This window comes from Lissotriton vulgaris, chromosome 11 (genome assembly GCF_964263255.1).
Source record: "Lissotriton vulgaris chromosome 11, aLisVul1.2, whole genome shotgun sequence".
Lineage (NCBI taxonomy): Eukaryota > Metazoa > Chordata > Amphibia > Caudata > Salamandridae > Lissotriton > Lissotriton vulgaris.
The window spans coordinates 159,519,110-159,541,221 of NC_141699.1; the positions used below are offsets into that span (position 1 = coordinate 159,519,110).

Below are 22,112 nucleotides of genomic sequence, written 5' to 3' on the forward strand. Positions count from 1 at the left end.
TCCTTCCAAATCTAATCGTGAAAGCAACTTTCTGTGTTTTTAACCTCGGCTGAATTTCTTCTTAGCAAAGCCAGATATATCGCTCTGAGGCAATATTACCAGAGAAATATAAAAACCTAACAACGCATAAAATTAAAATAAACAAAGTGCCTCGTGTTCCATTCCAGTTTTTTTGTAATTTGTCCTCTGCTTCTTTTTGCTGCGTCCAACAGCTTCTAGAGACAAATTGAAAAAAAACTATTTTAGCTCTTGGTGCCTGTATTGGACCAGGAGTAGATCATTATCAATAAGCTGGACTACTTATTTTGCAACACTCGAATAAGCACTACTAGTTAAGCATGGGCGGAAAATCCGTTTCGCTCGCGGATTTTGCGGATTTTCGGTAAATTCGCAATCCGCGAGATTCGCGAATCTCCCGCAAAATCCGCGAGCAGCGGATTTTGCTCGCACTGCTCGCACTGTTCGCGTGAGTTCGCGGCTTCCCAGTACAACTTCGCGCCCCGCGAATAAGTGCAAAATTGCAGAAATACGATTTTAGCAAAACTGAAACTACTTACCAGGTTCAAAAGTTCAGGCTCATCATTAGTAGCCATTTCCTGTAGTGCTTCCTGAGGGGCCCCTCCAGAGTTCAGTTGCCAGTTGCAACTATTATGTGACCCTGCTCTGAACCTCAGAATAGTTACACATATGCCACAAAGGTCCTGAATTACAGCTAAGGGAGACAAGCAGGAGCCAGGCTGGAGGTTCAAATCCATTAATCAGCCCCTAATTCATTATTGTCAGTTGGGGCAGGGCAGGTGTTGTAACTAATTTTGCAACAATGAAAGCACTTAGCAAGTTCAAAAGATCACTAATCAGGAAGCACTAAGGAAGCAGGTGCCAGCTAAAAAAATATTCTGTGACACATTAATCAGCCCCAAATTAATTCAGGTCACTTGAGGCAGGGAAGGTGTGCTTGCGTTGCCACAATAATGTACACTGACTGGACAACCAGAGGGTGCTGTGATGAAACAGAGGGTGGCATGGGTGGGCCAGAGGGTGGCATGAGTAGTCAGAGAGTGGCAGTGGTGACAGAGAGTGGCAGTGATGAAGAAGAGTGTCCCAAAAAGGCTGGACACGTAGAAACAACAAGTTCGCGAAACTTGCGACCCGACAGGTAAGTTCGCAATTTGCGACATTGTACAAAACCCTCGCGAACTCGCAAACACAAAAAAAAAAATCCGCAAATTCGCAAGAATTCGCGGATTTTGCGGATTGCGAGTTCGCAAATCCGCAAAATTCGCGAACGCGAGATTCGCAAAATTCGCCCATGCTTACTACTAGTACCTGTTAAGCGTTCAGAGCGAAGAGTAAAATATGCATTTTATTTGCTGCATCATATAAATGAGTTTTTAGCCTTCTTCATAGTTTTTCCCAAGTCTGTCTTTATTAGCCTTCAGGTTCTACAGGTAGGTGTCATCTGGTTGACTTTCATCGCCTCGGGAAAGCTGCAGATGCATTTGAACTTCATTCACTACTTGACCTGCTGAATCTAAGCCAGTTCTTAACTCAGTGCATCAGCAGAGGTGTTACATCCACCTGAAGGCGTGTTTTTAGAGGGAGAGGACCTGAGGCCCATGTCCACCATCTCCATCGCTTTCTTAGATCCAATTTCTGGGTCAGGTACATACAACGGCTGGTAAGGTCCTTTACCAATAGAGTCATGATTAAGTAATCCTAATTCCCTGCTCTCCGAGTATAACATCATCATCATTGAATTAATGGGTTCTATTAATGTACATATTGGTGAGCTGAGGTGTGTTGGCCAATGCAACTAGCCACCAACCTGTAGCAGGGTTTGTGGAGTGAGACTTCCCACTCTCTTCCATCTGTTCTTACCATCAAACCCATCTTCTCTCTTAAGCAAATCCTTAGACTGAGCCTCCAATTCTGTTTCAGCTCCAATGCCTTAACCACCTTTATATAAGTTGCAATACAAGACACCTCTGTAAGTTGATATGCCAGCTAATCACTTCATAAATATTTCCCATCTTGAATACATTGCAAATCTCTTATAAGTAAATCATTTTACTCTAGGTGTTCCTCTCTGCAATGTTCCCTCCTGCTTTTAGCTTTTGATACACCCCTCCCCTACTCTTGTGGTGGTAGCCAACTGTGTTTTCCTCTTTTTAGTGAGTGAGAATGTATATTCCCCTGAGACCTTTGGTTTTCGAATGTCATTCCCCACACTTCTTTCAAATACGTTCAACACTTCTACCTGGAGTGACTGATTTAATTTCTTAAAAATGAACACAGTATAATTTGCTGTTTTGATCATCGTATTGAGGACCATAATGGATTTCTGCACCTTTTGCTGTTATTTCTGATGTCTTGATGCACCAGTTTTATCTCCCCTTGTTTCTTGCTCGTCTTCCATACCTGCCTCATATTAAGGCTTCCCTGACTCTTTCGAAGATGGTTTTCAAGAAGTTCAGAATTCTTCCGTTTGTAACAACACCGTCGGCCTTCAGCCTAAGGCTTATCCAAACCAGACCGTTAACTCTAAATTCCAGATGCATCTCAAGTTAGTGTGCCACATTTTGAACTTTCACGTGCACCAGATTTGATAACATGGCATTGTGTCTGGACTTTTGTACTTGGATGCCACGTGCCCCATGCACAGTGTCAGAATAGCTCTACTTTTGGCTGTTATTGCCATTGTGTCTTAGAATCAATGACAGACCTCTCCTAAATTGTAGCTTGCTTTTATGTGCCATTATGGCAAAGGCATAACCTAGCTTGGTTCAGCTATACCCCCTTCCCCCATGATAATGGGATGTATACTACAACATGAAGCGGCCTGGTCTCTTGTCTGTAGCCAAGAGTGCCTTGGCACATGTTATCATCTTTATTATTGTAGCTGTCAGTCTATCTTCCACCGCCATATACTCCATGGACTTTCTACCCTCATATCCAAGCTTTCATACAAGCACACTTTGCCTTCATGAGCCACGCCACGGTTTTGGTTGATCTTCTGACTGCAGACTGGCAGTCCCACAATTCAAGCGGATCATTTATGGGCACTCTGCGGTCAACATATTGAAGTCCCTCCTCCCCTCTTTGCGAACTAAGAGACTTTGGGCCTGATTACAAGTTTGGTGGACAGGGTTACTCTGTCACAAATGTGATGGATATTCCGTCCGTCAAATTCGAACTCCATTATATCCTACGGAACTTGTAATACGGTGGACTTTAAAACCGTCACATTTGCGACAAAGTATCCCATCCACCAAACTCATAACCAGGCCCTTAGTTTGTTTTCCTAAGAGCTTGAAGACCGAATAGTGAAGCGGTAACTCGCAATTTTAGGCCATTATGTTGTCCTAGCTTTCTGTTTCAAATCCTGTGTGCCTCTTGGCAATCTGAAAGAAAGACTGTGTTTGTCTAAAGCAACGAAACCGAATTGATGTAAAATAAATACAAGTGGACATGCAGTTGGAGGTGCAACTTGTGTGCTCCCTATGTAGTCATTCCTGACCGACACTCTACTCCCAAAAGGGAATAATGGTAAAGTGAATCATTCAACACACAAAAGGTAATGGGAGGCTGCTTGCAGTAAGTCTAACCCCCGGCAATCTCTCGGGTGGTACTCCAACCAATCGTTCTTTTGCTCACCATGCCACCTCCTCAGTTTGGACCCAGCCATACGCAGCTCAGTCTTGACCAAGGTGTACCCGGCTGATGAGCCCAGAACTAGGGCATAACCGGTCCTGGTTTGCTAGTGTTTCGGTTCCGGGAGGACCTGGCTTGGCAGTTGGGGCTGGACTGCCCCCAGGGTCAAGACTGGTTTGCATATAGCAGAGTCCAAACTGAGATGGCATGGTGAGCAACAGAACGATGTGTTGGAGTGCTACCCGAGCTATTACCAGAGGTTAGACTTATTACAAACATCCTCCGATCACCTTTTGTGTGTTTTAAAGTGAATCACGCACCATGTGACACATCCACTGCATGAGTTGGATGTTTCCTACCCCCAAAAACAGCCATTCACGTCCTTAAAACTTTGGTGCTCTTCATTTGAAGTAAATTGGGATCTGTAGAATGCCACAATGGCAGCATTATTTTGCCATAAATGTGTTTGACTCTAAAATCTTTCAAAATTTACGTGCAGTACTTCTAAGTTTCCTTGTCAGTACTTTGTAATTGGACCCAACTTTCTTCTTACATAGGATCAAAATAAATACGTATAGCACTAAAAGGTTATTTATTTAATTGTGACAGCACTTCCTTTACTGCCCCAAGTTCTCTATGACCCTAATATCTCTGTGTGTAGCTCTCCAAATTGCTGTCTATTTTAAGCCTGGTAGCTAGTGAACATTCAGCAGCATAGCTAGACCTTTGGCCGCCTATGGCGGTTCCTAATTTTGCCGTCCAGCAGTGGCAGCCGCGTGTAAGAGCGGGGGGACCTCCACCCCCAAAACTCATGCCGCCTAGGGCAGACTGCCCCCCCTTGATTCACCACTGTGAACATCTCATATGTTATCTACATTATAAATACACATGTTCTTTGATTAGCACCAAAATTAAGTTGTTAACAGTGATGTCCAAGGCTGTCCTTGAATTCACAGTGCTCCTTGTTTATTTTAAAAGCATCTACTTTAAATTTCCCAACTTCTATGTTTGGTTGTAAGCTCATTCACCTCGAAAACACAGTACTGCTTGCTTCCCCCATTCTTGCAGCTGCTGTTCCACTACTGGTTAAAGTCCTCTTCTGTGTGAATCATACATGGACCCCAGTCCAGAGAATATTTTCTTAGCAACACATCATCGGGGACGGTCTCCGTTATATGTAGGGTACGCCTGCAGAATGTTTACTAACCTCATACCCCACCGGTTAGCCAGCTTCCTGTCCACTGAAAAAAAGTTTGGGGGATTTGAGTATTTGCTGTAACATCATCTTTAGATACAAGACGTATCTAAAGGGAAATATGTAAGATATTCATGCGTCTGATTCTAGGTATACAGTATATGCCAAAAGCAAGTTTAGATCTTTGGAAAAAGGTTGAAAGAGACCAAGGGTGTGGTTGGAAGAAATGTCAATGAAATCACAGACGTGCACTGGAACAGGAAACCTTACATGATTCTATTCTTATAGTACAAACCCGGGAAGGCTATTGAGACCATATATGTATGTGTAAATATACATATATGTATGTGTGTGGATCTTTCCCAAGGCAGTGGAACGGTCTACCGTTATGGTTTCTAATCAAATCTGGAGGTGTGCCTTGGACATTTAGATGTATATTCCTTAATGCAACAAGTCAAGTGTTTTTTAACAAATGGTCATAGCCAATAATTAATTTGTCATCAACCTGTTTATTTGCATTGTTTATTCAATCCTGATTGTTCCCTACTAGGATTCTAATTAATAATACACCTGTAATTAAATGCCTTTAGATTAATAACTAACTTTGAAAATGGATACGACATGAAAAGTCAGTGTGGGGTGATTAATTTGACACATGCGGCACTTTCACTGCAGTTGCAAGAACACGCCACACACTACTAAATGCACAAGTTTGTTGTGGTTTGCTGTCACAGTTTAGTTGTTCTTTGATTTTTGGTTAAAGTAGCATGAAATATCTATTTGTATTTAAGGATGTGACGTACATTCAGACAAATGCCATAATTCTATAATTCTGAAAGGGAAATAAGATTTCTATTTCATCAGTAGAATGTGATTGTCTAAATGTCCCTTTCAATAATTTCGACCTGCTTCTGTACTTTTTAATGTTTTATTCACATTGTCTTCTCTTTTCCTTTTCAGCCCCCATGGAGTAATCTCGCCCTAGAATATTTTGCAAGAATGTAAGGTTGTTTTGTTGCGTGCATGTGTGTTTTAGTATCAATTCTACCAAAAAAATTCTCTGCATGTATGTGTATAACAAAATTGTTGGGGGGAGAAATGTGTGCGTTACGCGGAGAACCTGTGTGCTACAGATAGGGCTACAAATATAAAAATGTAAAAATGTGCTATACAGCTTAAGGAAGCGGAGATCTTTGCAGAGAATCCGGGCTCTTGCCGTATCAGGGAAGATCCTTGGTCTACGAAGAAGAGCAAAGGAGAATCCTGCCAAGTTTCCGTAGATATCTCTGTAAAATGTCATTGTTTCTAAAATGTACAATATCATTGCAATGCATGCCTTCAATTGTAAGTAGCCAAATCTCTGTATTGTATCATCCAACGTGCTACTTTAAAGACCGCTATGTACAATATGCAATTCTATTTATAAGGTAATTAAAAACACTACAGATGTTAAAAGTTTAAAATGTACGACTACAGTTGAAGATCATAATTTCAGATTTATTTTATTTTTTTGGTCGTGCAAACAGTAACATTTTGCACTGTGATAATGTAAGTTAACTTAAATGAAATGTAAAGCTGTAGACAGATGTTGGTGCAATATAAACTGTGTGATGCGTTCATCTAAGAGTCAGTTCCCACAAATGTTTGTTTCACCTAAGACAATTGTAAATATGATCAATTGTTCATTTTTAGAGCTGACAATATAAAAAGCATCACATGAATTTCATGGTTTCAGGAGAATAAAAAATATTCAATATATGCTTGGCTTTGTTCGTTTTATTTCACAGCTTAAACTCTTTAGGTGAACAAAGTGCAAAACTGGAAATTATGCTGGAATAGCTTTGAAGAGAATTTGCTCTGCATCAAAGAAGAATGCTCTTCACTCATTGGCACAACCATCCTACCACCTTCAGCTACTTGCAACAAATGCTTTTTGAATTGCAAATTAATAGAACACAAAGGAATGCTTATCCTAACTAATCAACACGTTAAATGTTTTTATCTGGTAGTTTTAGCAATGTGCAAGGCATTCAGATTTGAGTGCGAGGGTTTGGCACACAGGGAAAAGGGACGGTGGAGGAAGCAAGATAACCACAGCCACCTTATGATTAATTTAGATGTTAAGAGAGTTGTGTGGGTAAAAAGAATTTCCGTGTCACAAAGGTTAATCCTAAAACATCACACCAAATCTGTTTTTCGACTCTTGCATTTGTTGTTGATCTGATGGCATGTGCAGTTAAAGAACACTTTCATCATTCCTGTGACTAGTTAGGACACCTGACCAGAGTACTTTCAGAGCAGGCTAAAAATATGTACAAACAAGATCACTCTAATAAGCCAGACAGGTTCAAGCTACTAAGAAGAGAAGGTGGTCTCTCACAACCCTGGTCAGTGAAGCCTGGAACAGTGCTTAATTTGTACAGATGGTGTGGGCGGCATTCATTTTTCTGGATTAGAATGTAACTTTTATTTTTAACCATTATCAGTTTTTAAACCAGAGGAAGGCAAACAAGCGTTTGCAATGCAATAGGTCTTGCAATTACAAGGAGCTATTGACATTGTAAATGACCATGCCTTTTATTTGTGTTTAAAAAACCTGCAATAATAAAAGGTATTGTTATTTACAATCCCAAAAGGTCAAAGTTTCCAAAATGCGAGACCTATTGCATTGCAAATGCTTGTTGTGCTCCATGCTGCGCTTCCATGTTAATAGAGGCCACACACGTTTTTTAGCCGTGTCTAAGGAAAGGTCGGCGGCCGCTATTGAAGTGAAAGCACGTTAAGCAGCTCTTTAATCCCCCCCCCCAAAAAATGTTGTCAAGTTGACGAACAAATGCTTTTTTTGTAAAAGCACGCGCAGCGCGCTGAATGTTGCAGGAAAGCATGTAGTGCTATCAGTAGGAGAAACGCATTAAAGAAAATAGTACTTGCCGACTAAATAAGACATACCGTGTAACAAATTAAGTAAAAGGGTCAGTCCTCATGGGAGGTTACAAATGAAGACAAGGCAGTACTAAGGAGGGACTAACAAGCCTATAAATGGATCAGAAGCCAGCATTTACGAAGGACAATGACACAAGCCAATGACAAATACGGGCGGAAAGTGGGCGGGGCTTTAAATCCATACTCCAATACAGCATGCCTCGCAGAGCAGCGCATGAGCTGCCCAGGCTCAACATAAAAAGGAGAAAGGAATAGAAGATAAGAAAACAGTAACAAAGAAAGAAAGCAGCTATTAAAAAAAACTAATCTACAAGAATGTGGTGGGAGCAGGCAGTGCAGACTGGTGGAAAAGAGTGGCATGAGGAGACATCAAAACAAAGCAGCCATGGTATTCGGCAGCCACACTAATTGGCAGTGCCCGTGGCAGACTCCCAAAAATCTGGGGACTTGCACTTATTTATTTCTTTAATAGGAATTAAGCTTTGAATTGAAACTGACTACCTCCTGGATTACCTATCACCCTGGAAACATGTATGTGCACACTGGTGTAACATGGGTGCCATGGGGTACAGTGCTAGGATGGAAAACAGGGTTCCTTACTACTGGTTCGGTTGTAAAATACAGCAATAATCAGGGCTCACTAGACCCTTGTGTGACTCCAAGTGCTGCACTTTTAAAAGCTACGCCCCTGGATGTGCGCACAAGGGTTTTCAATATTGAGCTTTATCAGACCGAGACCGTATACAAAATATGCAGTAAAAATAATTAAGGCATTCTAAATTTCCTTCCTAAAAAGGTTTGAAAAAAGAAACATTTGATAACCAGTAATTCCAACAAATTCAGGATGGTAGTTTTAATACACTTTTTGGGGTTCCCTCATTTGCTTGATTGTGCTAGAAAATAGACCATCTTCTGACATGATAGATGATATGCCATAATTGTGTAATTACAGCTGTGGTCATTGACTGCTCATTTTTTTATTAATCCCTATCGGAGTCAATCTTACAGCAATCATTTGTTTAGCTGAACCCGGATCAGGATTGAGAGGCAGACCTTTGAGTGTTTCAGCTGACTTCAGTAATTTTGAATATTCTGCACATCAGCAGTGGAGGACGCGCCACACCACGTATGGTGATAATGTAAGAATGGTTGATTGGAAAAATATTCTACACCCAAAGGCAGAGTGATCCTAAAGGTAATGTTTACAGTTCTGATGATCACCTAAATAATTCTTAAATTCCTAGTAGGCCAGTGACTGCATTAGCTCTTATGTTTATGGACTCTTCCATCATTGAACTTTTACCAGACTTTCTTAAATTTTATATATATGATTTACACATTGAAGGTATATTGTTATAAGATTAGATTTATATAACCAAAGAATATATTCACATTCTTCCTCATTTTGTATTTCACAATTTAATGATAGCTGTGAAAACTCTTTCAGTAGAATTTTGACAAGGTAAAATCTGTCCTTAATTTTGATATTTGGGATATCCACAAGTTTCTTTTCATTCGACAGACCCCCATTTATATCTTAAGGTTTTCTGTCACTGTTTTCTACTGAGGTTGCTTCCTAGGTTATGTTTTTGATGACATATAGCACGTTTTCCTATTAGTTCTTATGAATTATACCACTGTTATTAGTTACTAAGTCTTGATTGAGGTTTTCTGAAGGTATGCCATCTCATTATTTTTAGCACTCCTGGCTTTACATACATTTGAACGACACTTACAACCCAATTTCTGATCTCCTTTTCACTGTTTGAGGACATTATTGAAATAATGTGGTTTGGTTTTGAACAATATAACTTTTATAACATGTCAAGTGCCAATCAAGGTAAATCTTTTTGTGCGGTCCTATTAAGATCGTGAGGAATCTTGGGGTACTTAAAGATGGAAAACCACGAATTGAAGCTTTCACTTTGCAAGATGTCTTTTAAACGTATTATTCCTATCAATAGTTGCTGTATATGCGTACCCTGGCTACTTGAATAGAGAGTAAATTACTCTTTCATTTCTAGGAATCAGCTTCCTAATTGCGCCTTTGACATGTATGTGTATTCTGCCTTATACAACTCTAAAGGAAATTCAGTACCATATATTTTTTTTTATTCTGAAGCTAATTTAATATTGATGTTCTCTAGCTTATCAAGGGTCGTAGATATGTTATTTCTCTGTGTCACTTAAAGCAATGCAACAGTACTGAAATTAAGATTGACATAGTGCAAACACGTTGGTGAGGATACATGCTTACAATTTGCATAACATTATAAGTTTTTTTGTACTTCTTAATTGACTGTCATATGCCAAATTAATTCCTGGGAACCCTACACTGACAACTGTGGATTGTCTACGGAGTGTCAATGCCACTATGAGATGGGTAAGTGTGCAGTTACATACTGATTTAATTTTCAAATCACTTGTAGATTAATTTTGTCTGATGTAATCTTTTTTCCTTCACCCTCTGAAAAAATGTGCCTGTTTGGTGCACTTTCCAGAGCTCATGCCACTATTTACACTTGCTGCTAGCAAGCAAGCGAGCGTAATTAAATCGGGGAAGGCGTTGTAAGTGTTGTCAATGGGTGTTAGCATTGGTATTGCACCTTCCTTGGTCCTCCCATATGAACGCCCATTTTCCTGACCTAAACCTAGATTTAAGATGGAGGGAAAAGGCAGCTTCATGGCCGATTTAGGGTAGTGTCATCTACAGCCAGAAAAATCTGTATAGTATAATTCTGCGATTTGTATAGGACACATTTTGCTTACTCTGTGATTTGTGTGCACAAAGATTTCTGAATATCCAGCCCCTTCATCCTCACATACTTAAGTAAACACTATCCTTAGAGTAATAACATCATCTTACACGCTGAGAATGCTTGCAGCAAGTAGGATATGCGATAAAGGGAGTAGTTACATTATGCAGCTGTACCTCTTGAAATATTTTTCGTAAGTAGCGGTTATCGAACGGATAATTAAGAGATAACCATTGCAAACATTCAGGTTTTACAATTTGGGTATTTATCCCCGACTCTAGAAAATTCCACAACTTTGTTCCATAGTGAATGTTATTCTTTCTATCTTTTGTTTCCCCAAACCATAGTTGGTTTTTAAGCAGCTGGTATATTGCTAGGGTCTCAGTAAACCTGCCCTGCGCTGTCAATAGTGGTTTTGACATCAGCAGATCAGTTTAGTTATTGAAAATCCGGTATCATCTAAGCGTATAAAGAACAATATACATTTAGGACTAGGTTCTAACTCTAACAAAAGTTTTTTCTCTATCCGTTTTATATTTTCTTGAAAGTGATTAACACCTGGCAATACAAAAATGTTTACATTGTTCAAGTTGATGTAGGACATTTTAGATCAGGATATAATGTGTCTCTGGATGACAGGCTACTTAACTCCAAAAGGGCAGAACCTATAGTATAGTATAGTATAGTATAGTATAAACCGTTTTGTAACGCGCTCTGTTACTGGTGAGTATCCTGGCGCGGGAAAAAAAAACCAAAAAACCTATGACAGTGTAGTTTGGTACTGATCGTTTATTCAGCTCCTTGAGCACCCCCTTTTTTTTGCAAAGTGGAATATTCCTTGGCATGTGCTCTAATGGGGCATCAAAAGCTTTGCCAAACTTCAGAAATACATTATTTATCCAGTATTCTTAAATTCTGTGCTAGATAAATTATGAAGAAATTAGGCTGTGTTCACAAAGTTAAATGTACACATGTAGCTCTACTCGTGTACATTTACCACTGCACCTAGTAATAAGTTTATACTTTTTTGCTAGTTTCATTTCCAAGTGTAAATTTACTACTAGGTGCATAGTTAAATGTCAAAACAGGGGGTGGGGCTTGCCAGAATATGATTTACGAGAGTAGAACTACTACAGATAGTAACATTTCAAACATAGGCAGAGTTCTCCCCCACTGAGGCGGAGATCTCCCCATAGTAATGTATAGGGTAAAATAATGTTTAATAATTATTTTAAAAATATATATATGTATTTCAATGAAAACAAAGATGTAATTAAACTTAAAATATTTAACCTAGAGCTACCTCTGTGTGTGTGTGTGTGTGTATGTGTATATATATATATATATATATATATATATATATATATATATATATACATATATATATATATATATATATATATATATATATATCCACACAACCTCCAGCAGAACTGTAGGAAGAGGCCACGCGGGGAACTCAGGAAATAAGCCTTTAATTGGACACGCAGGTAAGGCATTATGCATTTCGACATTGAAGTCTTCCTCAGAATCCCCTGCTGCACTAACAAACAGTCCCACGCAGTCCACTTAAAATCCAACTGCATACCTCCTATTGGTGAGAGGAAGCACCTCCCCTGCCATGTGGTCGCTCACCTGTTGTAGTGCTGTTGGTACTACAGCACCCAGAATGCAACATCCCTGGGTTGGTGCTGCGAGAGGAATGGAAAAATAACGTCCATGTGGCTGTGGTGCACTGCAGAGTGGAGCGCACTGTTGTTGATGCAGATTGAAGTCCTCGGGCTTCCCTGGGTCCCCGCATCCATCTTTACCGCCACAGCACAAATCTGCTGAGTCCTAGGCTGAAGTAATATCCAATCCTATCCGTGAAGTCACGAAACTGCTATCAGTAAACTCTGCCTGACTGGCGCTGGAGAGGTGGGCTGCTACAATCCGATACCTCGGTACAAAGAAGAAAACTGCTCTCGCAGAAGCCAGTATATATATATAACCAAAACCCCTCCAGCATCCAGAAGGAACTGGCCACACAAGGATCCAATTGGAGGCTTTATTTGGACAGCAGATCGGCATTCTGCATTTCGGCCACAGGCCTTCCTCAGACGCCACTGCAAACTGGGAACATCGTCACAACCCCGCCTTAAAATGTTCCTGCCGCCCTCCAATAGGTGAGAGCACACACCGTCCCTCATCACGTGATACCCCAGCAGAAGCAGCGCTGTGAGCACTACATCGCCCAGCATGCATCATTACCGGGCAGGTAATACGTGGGGAGTCACAAAAAGGGAGAGGCCATGTGGGCAGGTGTTGAAGCAGAGCAGGTTGTGGTGTGCCCAATTAAGTACAAGTCCGCAAGTCTCCTTTGGTCCCCCATACGTCCCAAACCCAAATTAGCAAGTCCGTCGGGCCGTGAGTTGGTAATAGTACACCAACACACCTCGTGCAGTCACGATCCACCATGAGTAGCGGCCCTGACTGGAATCACATTTCAGGGTGGCTGGTGCCAATCCAATACAAAAGGGGGTGGTGATGGACGGAGCATCTGAATCAATCAAACACTCACACCCAGTCAAAAGATCTGGGTTTAATCCATCACTGTTCTTTAGCCCACTCTGCCACCCCAGTTCAGACATGGCTATATGCAAATCAGTCTGACCCTGTGCCTCATGGGAACAGTCCAGCCCGAACTGCCAAGCCATGTCTTCCCTGGACCGGAAACAAGCTTCCGAGGACCGGTTTCTGGCATTCCAGCCGTCTTCAGCCCGGCTTGCTTGAATCCAGTGGCAAAGTGAGCAAGGGACTCACGTCTGAGCATACCCTGCCACACTTATGGCGGCCAAAAGCGGTACAATAGGGGGTGCTGATGGACGGAGCATCTGAATCAATCAAACACTCACACCCAGTCAAAAGATCTGGGTTTAATCCATCACCGTTCTTTAGCCCACTCTGCCACCCCAGTTCAGACATGGCTATATGCAAATCAGTCTGACCCTGTGCCTCATAAAACAGTCCAGCCCAAACTGCCAAGCCATGTCTTCCCTGGACCGGAAACAAGCATCCGAGGACCGGTTTCTGGCATTCCAGCCGTCTTCAGCCCGGCTTGCTTGAATCCAGTGGCAAAGTGAGCAAGGGACTCACGTCTGAGCATACCCTGCCACACTTATGGCGGTCAAAAGCGGTACAAAAGGGGGTGGTGATGGACGGAGCATCTGAATCAATCAAACACTCACACCCAGTCAAAAGATCTGGGTTTAATCCATCACCGTTCTTTAGCCCACTCTGCCACCCCAGTTCAGACATGGCTATATGCAAATCAGTCTGACCCTGTGCCTCATGGGAACAGTCCAGCCCGAACTGCCAAGCCATGTCTTCCCTGGACCGGAAACAAGCTTCCGAGGACCGGTTTCTGGCATTCCAGCCGTCTTCAGCCCGGCTTGCTTGAATCCAGTGGCAAAGTGAGCAAGGGACTCACGTCTGAGCATACCCTGCCACACTTATGGCAGCCTAAAGCCGTACAAAAGGGGGTGCTGATGGACGGAGCATCTGAATCAATCAAGCACTCACACCCAGTCAAAAGATCTGGGTTTAATCCATCACCGTTCTTTAGCCCACTCTGCCACCCCAGTTCAGACATGGCTATATGCAAATCAGTCTGACCCTGTGCCTCATGGGAACAGTCCAGCCCGAACTGCCAAGCCATGTCTTCCCTGGACCAGAAACAAGCTTCCGAGGACCGGTTTCTGGCATTCCAGCCGTCTTCAGCCCGGCTTGCTTGAATCCAGTGGCAAAGTGAGCAAGGGACTCACGTCTGAGCATACCCTCGCACACTTATGGCGGCCAAAAGCGGTACAAAAGGGGGTGGTGATGGACGGAGCATCTGAATCAATCAAACACTCACACCCAGTCAAAAGATCTGGGTTTAATCCATCACCGTTCTTTAGCCCACTCTGCCACCCCAGTTCAGACATGGCTATATGCAAATCAGTCTGACCCTGTGCCTCATGGGAACATTCCAGCCCGAACTGCCAAGCCATGTCTTCCCTGGACCGGAAACAAGCTTCCGAGGACCGGTTTCTGGCATTCCAGCCGTCTTCAGCCCGGCTTGCTTGAATCCAGTGGCAAAGTGAGCAAGGGACTCACGTCTGAGCATACCCTGCCACACTTATGGCGGCCAAAAGCGGTACAAAAGGGGGTGGTGATGGACGGAGCATCTGAATCAATCAAACACTCACACCCAGTCAAAAGATCTTGGTTTAATCAATCACCGTTCTTTAGCCCACTCTGCCACCCCAGTTCAGACATGGCTATATGCAAATCAGTCTGACCCTGTGCCTCATGGGAACAGTCCAGCCCGAACTGCCAAGCCAATCCAATCACATGGAAAAAGAAAAAAACTGTAGATGCAGGAGCCAGTGAAGCACCAGCCAGGTTTGCGGAACGGAGCCTCTTAACGCGCCTCTGGCCAACGCAGAAAACAATGACCAAAACCCCTCCAGCATCCAGAAGGAAGAGGCCTCGCGAGGATCCAATTGGAGGCTTTATTTGGACAAAAAAAAACAAAGGACTGGGGGTGAGTGTTTGATTTGCTCAAACGCTCCGTCCATCATCCCCTTTTGTATGGCTTTATTTGGACAGCAGATAGGCATTATGCATTATGCATTTGAGCCACAGGTGTGAGTGTGCTGCAGTACATGTGAGTGGGTGTGTGTGATGCAGGGCTTACTCCAAGATGGGACTACAAATGTTTTAGGTCTTTTTTGGCTGTAGCAATTTTAGAAGTGCAGTTTGTGAATAGCAATGAGCTTATGTTTGTGGGTGAGTATTTGTAGTTGCATGTCCCTCCCTAATAGCCCTCCATGTAGCAGTAAGTCTTCCCCATTTTCCAGCCATTCCCCTAGGTTCCTCCCACATTTACTACCAAACAAATACCTACGTATGTGGATAACTCTGCACTGAAAATATAGAGGCGGAGGTCGCTTAGCTTAAGTTTGTGAATAGCATTTTGTAATACGTTTAGGAGTTCTATTGTTGAACTTATAAACATACTGCAAAGTGCAGTTGGCCCCATTGTCATTATTCAATTCAAGTGAGCATTCTTAACAATAATGCTATACATTTTTATTCGCAATATAAATGAATAGTCATTGTGCAGTACACTTCTCAAACAATCATTAAATTTAAGTAGTGGGAGGGAAAGCTATGGTCTATACTAATGTTCCACATCTTCCCTACAAGTTGTGTAATCCAGTGTTGGAATCTCAGATGGCAAAAAGATTCAAATCTATTCCAGGGCTCAAAGCACCGTACAATATTACATAACTTTTAAGATTCCAAGGTTCATGCATGAGTAGCTAATGAAGTCCATTTTTTTCTTTCCATTCTTGGGCTTGCAGTTCCATTTATCCCCCTATAAAACGACTACAAGTACCAGAATGCACATTTTAACAAGCATTGGCCAATATGTTTCTCTTTAATGTGTGAACATTTACACAAGCAGCATTGTGCATGCCTTTGGTGGCATAAAAAGCCTATTGTCGTTCCCAATGCTTGTATATCAATCTATGTTAAGCACTCCAATATGTAAAATGTAAGATTTGTCTAAAACATTTTCTAAACAAAGTTCGATGCAGTGAAAAACAAGGTGAGGATTGCTTTCTGCATACAATGCATGTATACCATTAAGAATTCAATATGCGATGGTTCAGGATATTGTTCAAATATTGCATAGTGCCTCCTGCATTGCAATGTAAGCTCTCCGGTGGAGGCAGAATGATATACGACACAGGCATTAACATGAGATGAGCAAGAAATGCTCCTCTGGGTAAAGTCGAAATCCTTGTTCTGCATATTGGTAAAAGTTCTTGACAGCTGGCTGTCATCATCATCATCAAAATATCTTTATTCGGCTGAGGCCATAAAAGCAAAGCAGCAGCATCACAATAAAACCACGAATACTTATTTCAAAAGAATCAAAAGCCATAAAAACAGATCATGTCATCACTGTAAATTACGCAAGTACAAATTCCAAGCGAATTAACAAGCGTAACGTTTCCAAAGATTAAAAGCCACTTTTATGAAATGTAACAGACTGTAACAAATGTCAGTGAGTCTAAACGCTACAAAAACACAAGCCCCTCCTTGTAATGTCGTAACATTATTTTCCCCAAAATGGGCACAAAAAAAGAATACCTCAGTACTGAATACAATTGGCATAACAAAATTCGGTGGCATGTGCTTTGCTGGTTTTCAGAAGACATTATCACAGCAGCAGGGAGCAAGATCATGCAGCCAAACCCCCGAGGCAGGGAAGGCGAATTTCAAGTGAGATCTGTGATCCCTACCAAACAGGGTTTCAATCTCCTAGTAATTATTATTATTATTCTTATTTAAATGTGTATATATAGGCGCAACAGCTACCCAAAAAGGGTTTCCCGGCGCCCACCAGAACAGAAGCAAACGAGAAGAGAACAACGACTTACTGATTGAAAATCCAGGATTTAAGTGACTCGCGGAAGAGTGTAAGGTTAGTTTGGGTGCGAAGAGACAAGGGATGACAAGGTGTAGTTGACACTGTCAGTAATTTATTATTGATTCTTTAGCTTGGGCTTTCTCGAGGCGAACATTCATGCAATACTCTAGATAAAGTTTTATTACCCAGCCTTTATGTTCCAGGCTAATTAATACAGGGTTTTAGAATAGTTCGGGCAGCCCATTGTTCACAAAGGTAACCTTTAGATCGGAAAGCAATGGGATGAGGTCTACCCCATCTAGTGACAAACAATAAGAGAGACAGGTTCTGGCAAGTCCTGCTTCCGGTATTCCCCGATATTTAATCCACAATAACAGCAGGGTAAGGCCAATCAAGTCCTCCAGAAAAGGAATGCCTAGATCTTCATGGCAGATAAAGGTTGTGGTTCCCCTGGAACTGATAGCAGTCTGCGCATAAAGCCGTTTTCAGTTTTCTGAAGGATGCCCACATTAGAGTAATCCCATAAACTGACGCAATAAACCCCCACTGAACTGTATTTACTTTTGGTTAAGGTCAATAACTCAGCAATTCGTTTATGTTTCAACCAACCCGCAAAGCTAAAAATAGACTCCATGCTTCCGTTCAAATGTTGTTTTCTAGAGGTCAATAAGGAGTCCGATTAAAAGATGCACTAAAAAGAATGCCTACGAAATTAAAAGATTAGACCTTTGTTTAAAAAGAGTTGCCCATAATAAAGCGTTTAGATTTTGTGCTTGGGCCAACACAAGTCGTTTTGTGTGATTTTATGAAGTTAACTTGCAAGTCCAGATCATTCATGAAAGATTAAAATAGGTCGAGAAGATGCTGTAACCCATTTGCCGTGCAGGCAACGAGCGCCGCCTCATTAGCATAGAGCAGAATAGGAATTGATTTGTGCACCATTCAGGAAATCTCCTTAACATTTTTCGCTAGGAATGTATGAATGCCATTTCTATAAAGCAGGAAAAGGAATGGGGCCATAATGCACCCTCATCTGACGCCTCAGGTTGATGGCAGATAGTAGCTGGCTAGAGATGGCTTTAGTCCAATCTTCAATATCTGCTGTCTCTGGCCGCTTGACGGGGTTGTCTCTCAGGGTACTTTCTAGTGTTGGACCCTCGATTTTTGACCAGCTACGGACACATTTCTTGTCCGGGGGAGGCGTACATTGCGCCTGGCTCGGGGGAGTAGTAGGTTGATACATTGGTGGTCAGACCACGCACATGGGGGTGATATCCCCAAGGGTCACCAAAGGGAGGGTAGACCAAACCAGGTCTAGGGTATGTCCTAGCTCATGTGTGGGGGGGTCGGTACGAGCTGTATAAGCCCAAGAGTGGTGAGTGTTTCCTCTAGCTGTCAGGCTTGTGCCCCTTTAGGTTGTTGATCCCAGTGGTAGTTGAAGTCTCCAACCACCAGGAGTTGTTGGAAGCGAGAGCGGAGATTAGTTACACATTCGGTCAGGAGGTCTACGAAACGTGGGGGGCATTTAGGTGGGCGATATACTACCAGGATTACTATACTAGATGAGTTATGGCAAACTTTAATTATTAAAATATCAGCTCCTTCCAGGTTTTCTCCTGAAAACTTCTCGATTGTCAGGTGATTCTCCAAACGTTCTCTCACTTGCATTGATTGAAGTCAAAACTAATATGCTAACAGAGGTTCTTCTCCCTGCTCAACTAGTCTCTGAACCATTATTGAATTTGAATGAGGCCCTGCTTGACCACATTCATCTTAGCTTGGGAGAAGCTGTCAACTAGTAATCGACTAGTGCCCAGGAGCTACCACCCTGCACTGGGGTAATCACACTTTTCTTCCTGCTAACCCATCACCATAGAGCCTTCTCATTCAGGCATCATGTTCCTCTAGCTGGTATCAAATAATGTTCCCCAATACCCTGGCAGATAGGGAATCCAAGGGGTTAGAAGTCTTGGGAAAGAAAGGCTTTGCCAGCTGCAGCATGGCCTTGCAATCACCAAAGGCAGCTCACTATTTGCACTTTACTTCCACAGCGTGTTAGGAGTGGCACAGACGGTGTTCCCAATTTTCCAGAGAGTTTGCGAGACCACTTCCAGGAAGTCCTTACAGATGTCAGAACGCAACTCGACATATCATGAAGTCAGGCCTTGATACGGCAGACTCAGTTGCCCATTCCATCGGCCCATCAGCCAACATGCCTGGCCCAGGCTTCTTGTCGGACGTGCATGTCAACGTGATGGATCTTGCATTCGATGGCACGAAGTTATTTGGCAAGAAAGCATGTGCAGCACTTGACAGCGCTAATGACGCAGCCTTTCAACGGATTAAAGCCAGTAAAGCCACAGGGAGCTCATTAGGCTTCCAACAAAACCCCCTCAACGAGACTGCTGTCAATTCTGTAATTTCTGTGCCTGCCAAACAGCGGTGGATCCTCCGCTAACACGGAGGAGCGTCGCCCCACTGCTTTTCAGCAGTGCTAAAAAGGAAAAATGAAAGGATAGTAACACGTTATTATCATTTTATTCTTCCGTGTTGAAGCCTGTTTTGGGGTGGGTGGGGCTTTGCTGTCGTCACAGCCAGCAGCAGGAGGAGGAGGAAATATGTGCTTTTATGTGTGCATGATGGTTTGGCTGGCCATCTTGGGCCGGCCAAACAGTCATGTGCACTTAGCATGTTCTCCACCCAGCGGTATTGTACAGCCAGGGTGGAGAACATGCACAGGCTCCCAGTCCCCGTCTGAGCGCCGAACCACGGCACTCAGACCAATCACAATGCTGCTGTCATGCAGGTGACAGCAGCGTCGTGATTGGCTTAGGGGAGCGTGTGTGCTTCCAGGAGGAGAGACGAACCAGAGATGGTGGCGTGCAGAGGTAAGGGAACTTTTTATTTTTCGCCTCCCTCAACTCCCTGCCTTGCCACCCTTGTACTGTACCAGCCACCACTGCTGTCAAATGGCTTTCCTTTTGGCAGCGATAGTCCTTTCACCCCCAAAACATGTTGGTCTGATAATTCAAGGGCAGAGGTAAAGGTAGAAGCCGTAGATCCCTCCAGCAAGCCCCCTCCTCCACTTCTCCACTTCCCCACTTGCCCTCCTGGGAAGCAGTCCAAGTTCCCTTCCCACACACAATACAGAGCCTGTGTGGGGTCGAACAGAGTTCTCCTTTATGCCAGCCTAGAAGGACGTTACTTTGGACCAGTGGACCCACCCAGGCTCCCCTCCCTATCCCTCTCACCTTCTGGCACCCCTGACTACTTGGTCATTCTGCAACAGGAAGTGGCAGCACTCCTGCTGAAAGGATCAATGGAGTTAGCACCAGAAAAGTAAAATGGTCAAGTATATTACACACATTGCTTCTTGATGTCCGAGAAGGATGGCGTTCTGCGTCCTGGACCTCAGAGAACTGAACTTCTTCCTCAAAAAGGAAAAATTCAAGCTAAAGTACTACCTGCACTGGAAATCGGAAACTGGATGGTGTCACTTGGCCTGCAGAATGCTACTTCCACATCCCGACCCTGCAGCACACCAGAAATACTTGTGATTTGTGGTGGGTTCTACACACTACCAATTTGCAGTACTTCCCTTTGGCTTAACATCGTTATTAACAGTTATTGCGGCCAATCTCAGAAGGTCGGGCATCCCCCTTTTCTGTACATGGACAATTGGCTAATCAAAGCCAGTTCACAAGAGGTGATGGTGCACCATCTGCAGTCAACATCTTCTCTGCTGTTCAACCTATGCTTTTCCATCAACAAGCTCAAATCTCACCTGTAGCTCTCACAACTAATCCAGTTTATGTGGTCCCCTGTACACCACCCTTCTTCACGCATCAGAGCATCACTGACATCCAGGAAATCCGATCCTTTCAGTAAGGCAAGCAAGTCCCAATTCTGAGAGTCCTAAGATGACTAGGTCTGCTTGCTTCCTGCATTTTCCTAGTCACTCATGCACTCACACAAACATAAGGGCCCTGTAGTAGTGGTGCCTCCGAAGACAGTGCCTACAGTACTGGAGAGACCTGTCGGAATCTATCGTAATTTTCCCCAGTGCTGCAACGGTAGTTGCATGGTTGAAATGAACCTGAGGTGGGAGCTGGCCTTCACCCCCCCAATCCCCCCCCTCCCCCTCCGACCATGACTACGGAAGTGATGGATACCTGCACCCTATGGTGGAGAACCAATCTTTCTGATCTGGAGATCAGAGGCCTCAGGCCTCTGGTCTCTGGAAGAGCAGGACCTTTACATCAAACTCTTGGAACTGAGAGTAAATCGGCTGGCGCTCAAGGCCTTCCTCCTCGCATCCAAGGTTGGCCCATCCAGATCTTAATGAAAAACACAACAGCAATGTGGTACATCAACAAACAAGGGGGAGTAGTGTTTCACCTCCTTTGTCTGGCAGCATTGAGACTGTGGTCTTAGGCAGACGGTCCAGGGATCTGGCTCGCCACCAATCACCTAGCGGGGTCTCTAAATGTCCGAGCCGACAGCTTGAGCTGGTGTTATCTTGCTGATCACAAGTGGCTTCTTCTTCCAGAAGTAGTCCAGGAAATCTTTGCCCAGTGGGGTGCTACTCTGCACCCCACTGATTCCTTGGTGTTTGAGGAAGATTTACCAAGACCAGGCCCAAGTCATTCTCAATGCCCTGGAGTGGACAAGAAGGGTGTGGTATGTGGACCTTCTGAGCTTCTCCATGTGTCCACTGCTTCACCTTCATGTCAGGCTGGACCTCCCCGCCCAGTTGAGAGGAAAGTTCTCCAACCCAATCTCTTGAACCCCCTTTGTTGTGTCCCAATATGACCCTAATTTAATTTTGACTTTTCTTAAGGGCTCTCTGTTTGAACTCCTACATAGTTGTCCCTTGAGAGTGTTGACTCTCAAAACTATGTTTTGGTGGCTATCACAGCCAGATGGGCTTAGTCTCCATTCCTGTTCTTCTTTTAGGCCTTGCTATCCTGTCAAAGTGGTGTTGTGAACCAGGGCTACTTTCCTGACAAAAGTGGTGACTCATTTCTACCTGGGTCAGTCCATTACCCTCCAAACCTTTTACAACTAACCCATTCTTTTGAAGGAGGAGGAGTGGCTGCAT

At 43.2% G+C, this 22,112-nt stretch overlaps 1 protein-coding gene across 1 annotated transcript in view; it reads left to right on the plus strand.

The window, feature by feature from the left end:
• The window catches only part of ATP2A2 (ATPase sarcoplasmic/endoplasmic reticulum Ca2+ transporting 2), a 311,453-nt gene extending 304,849 nt beyond the window's left edge, over positions 1 to 6,604 (plus strand). Inside the window, exon 21 of the mRNA XM_086943012.1 lies at positions 5,807 to 6,604. Within this exon, the coding sequence (XP_086799138.1) occupies positions 5,807 to 5,820 (14 nt within the window). The 3' untranslated portion in view covers positions 5,821 to 6,604. The remainder of the gene's footprint in view (positions 1 to 5,806) is intronic.
• The last annotated feature ends 15,508 nt before the right edge of the window (positions 6,605 to 22,112 follow it).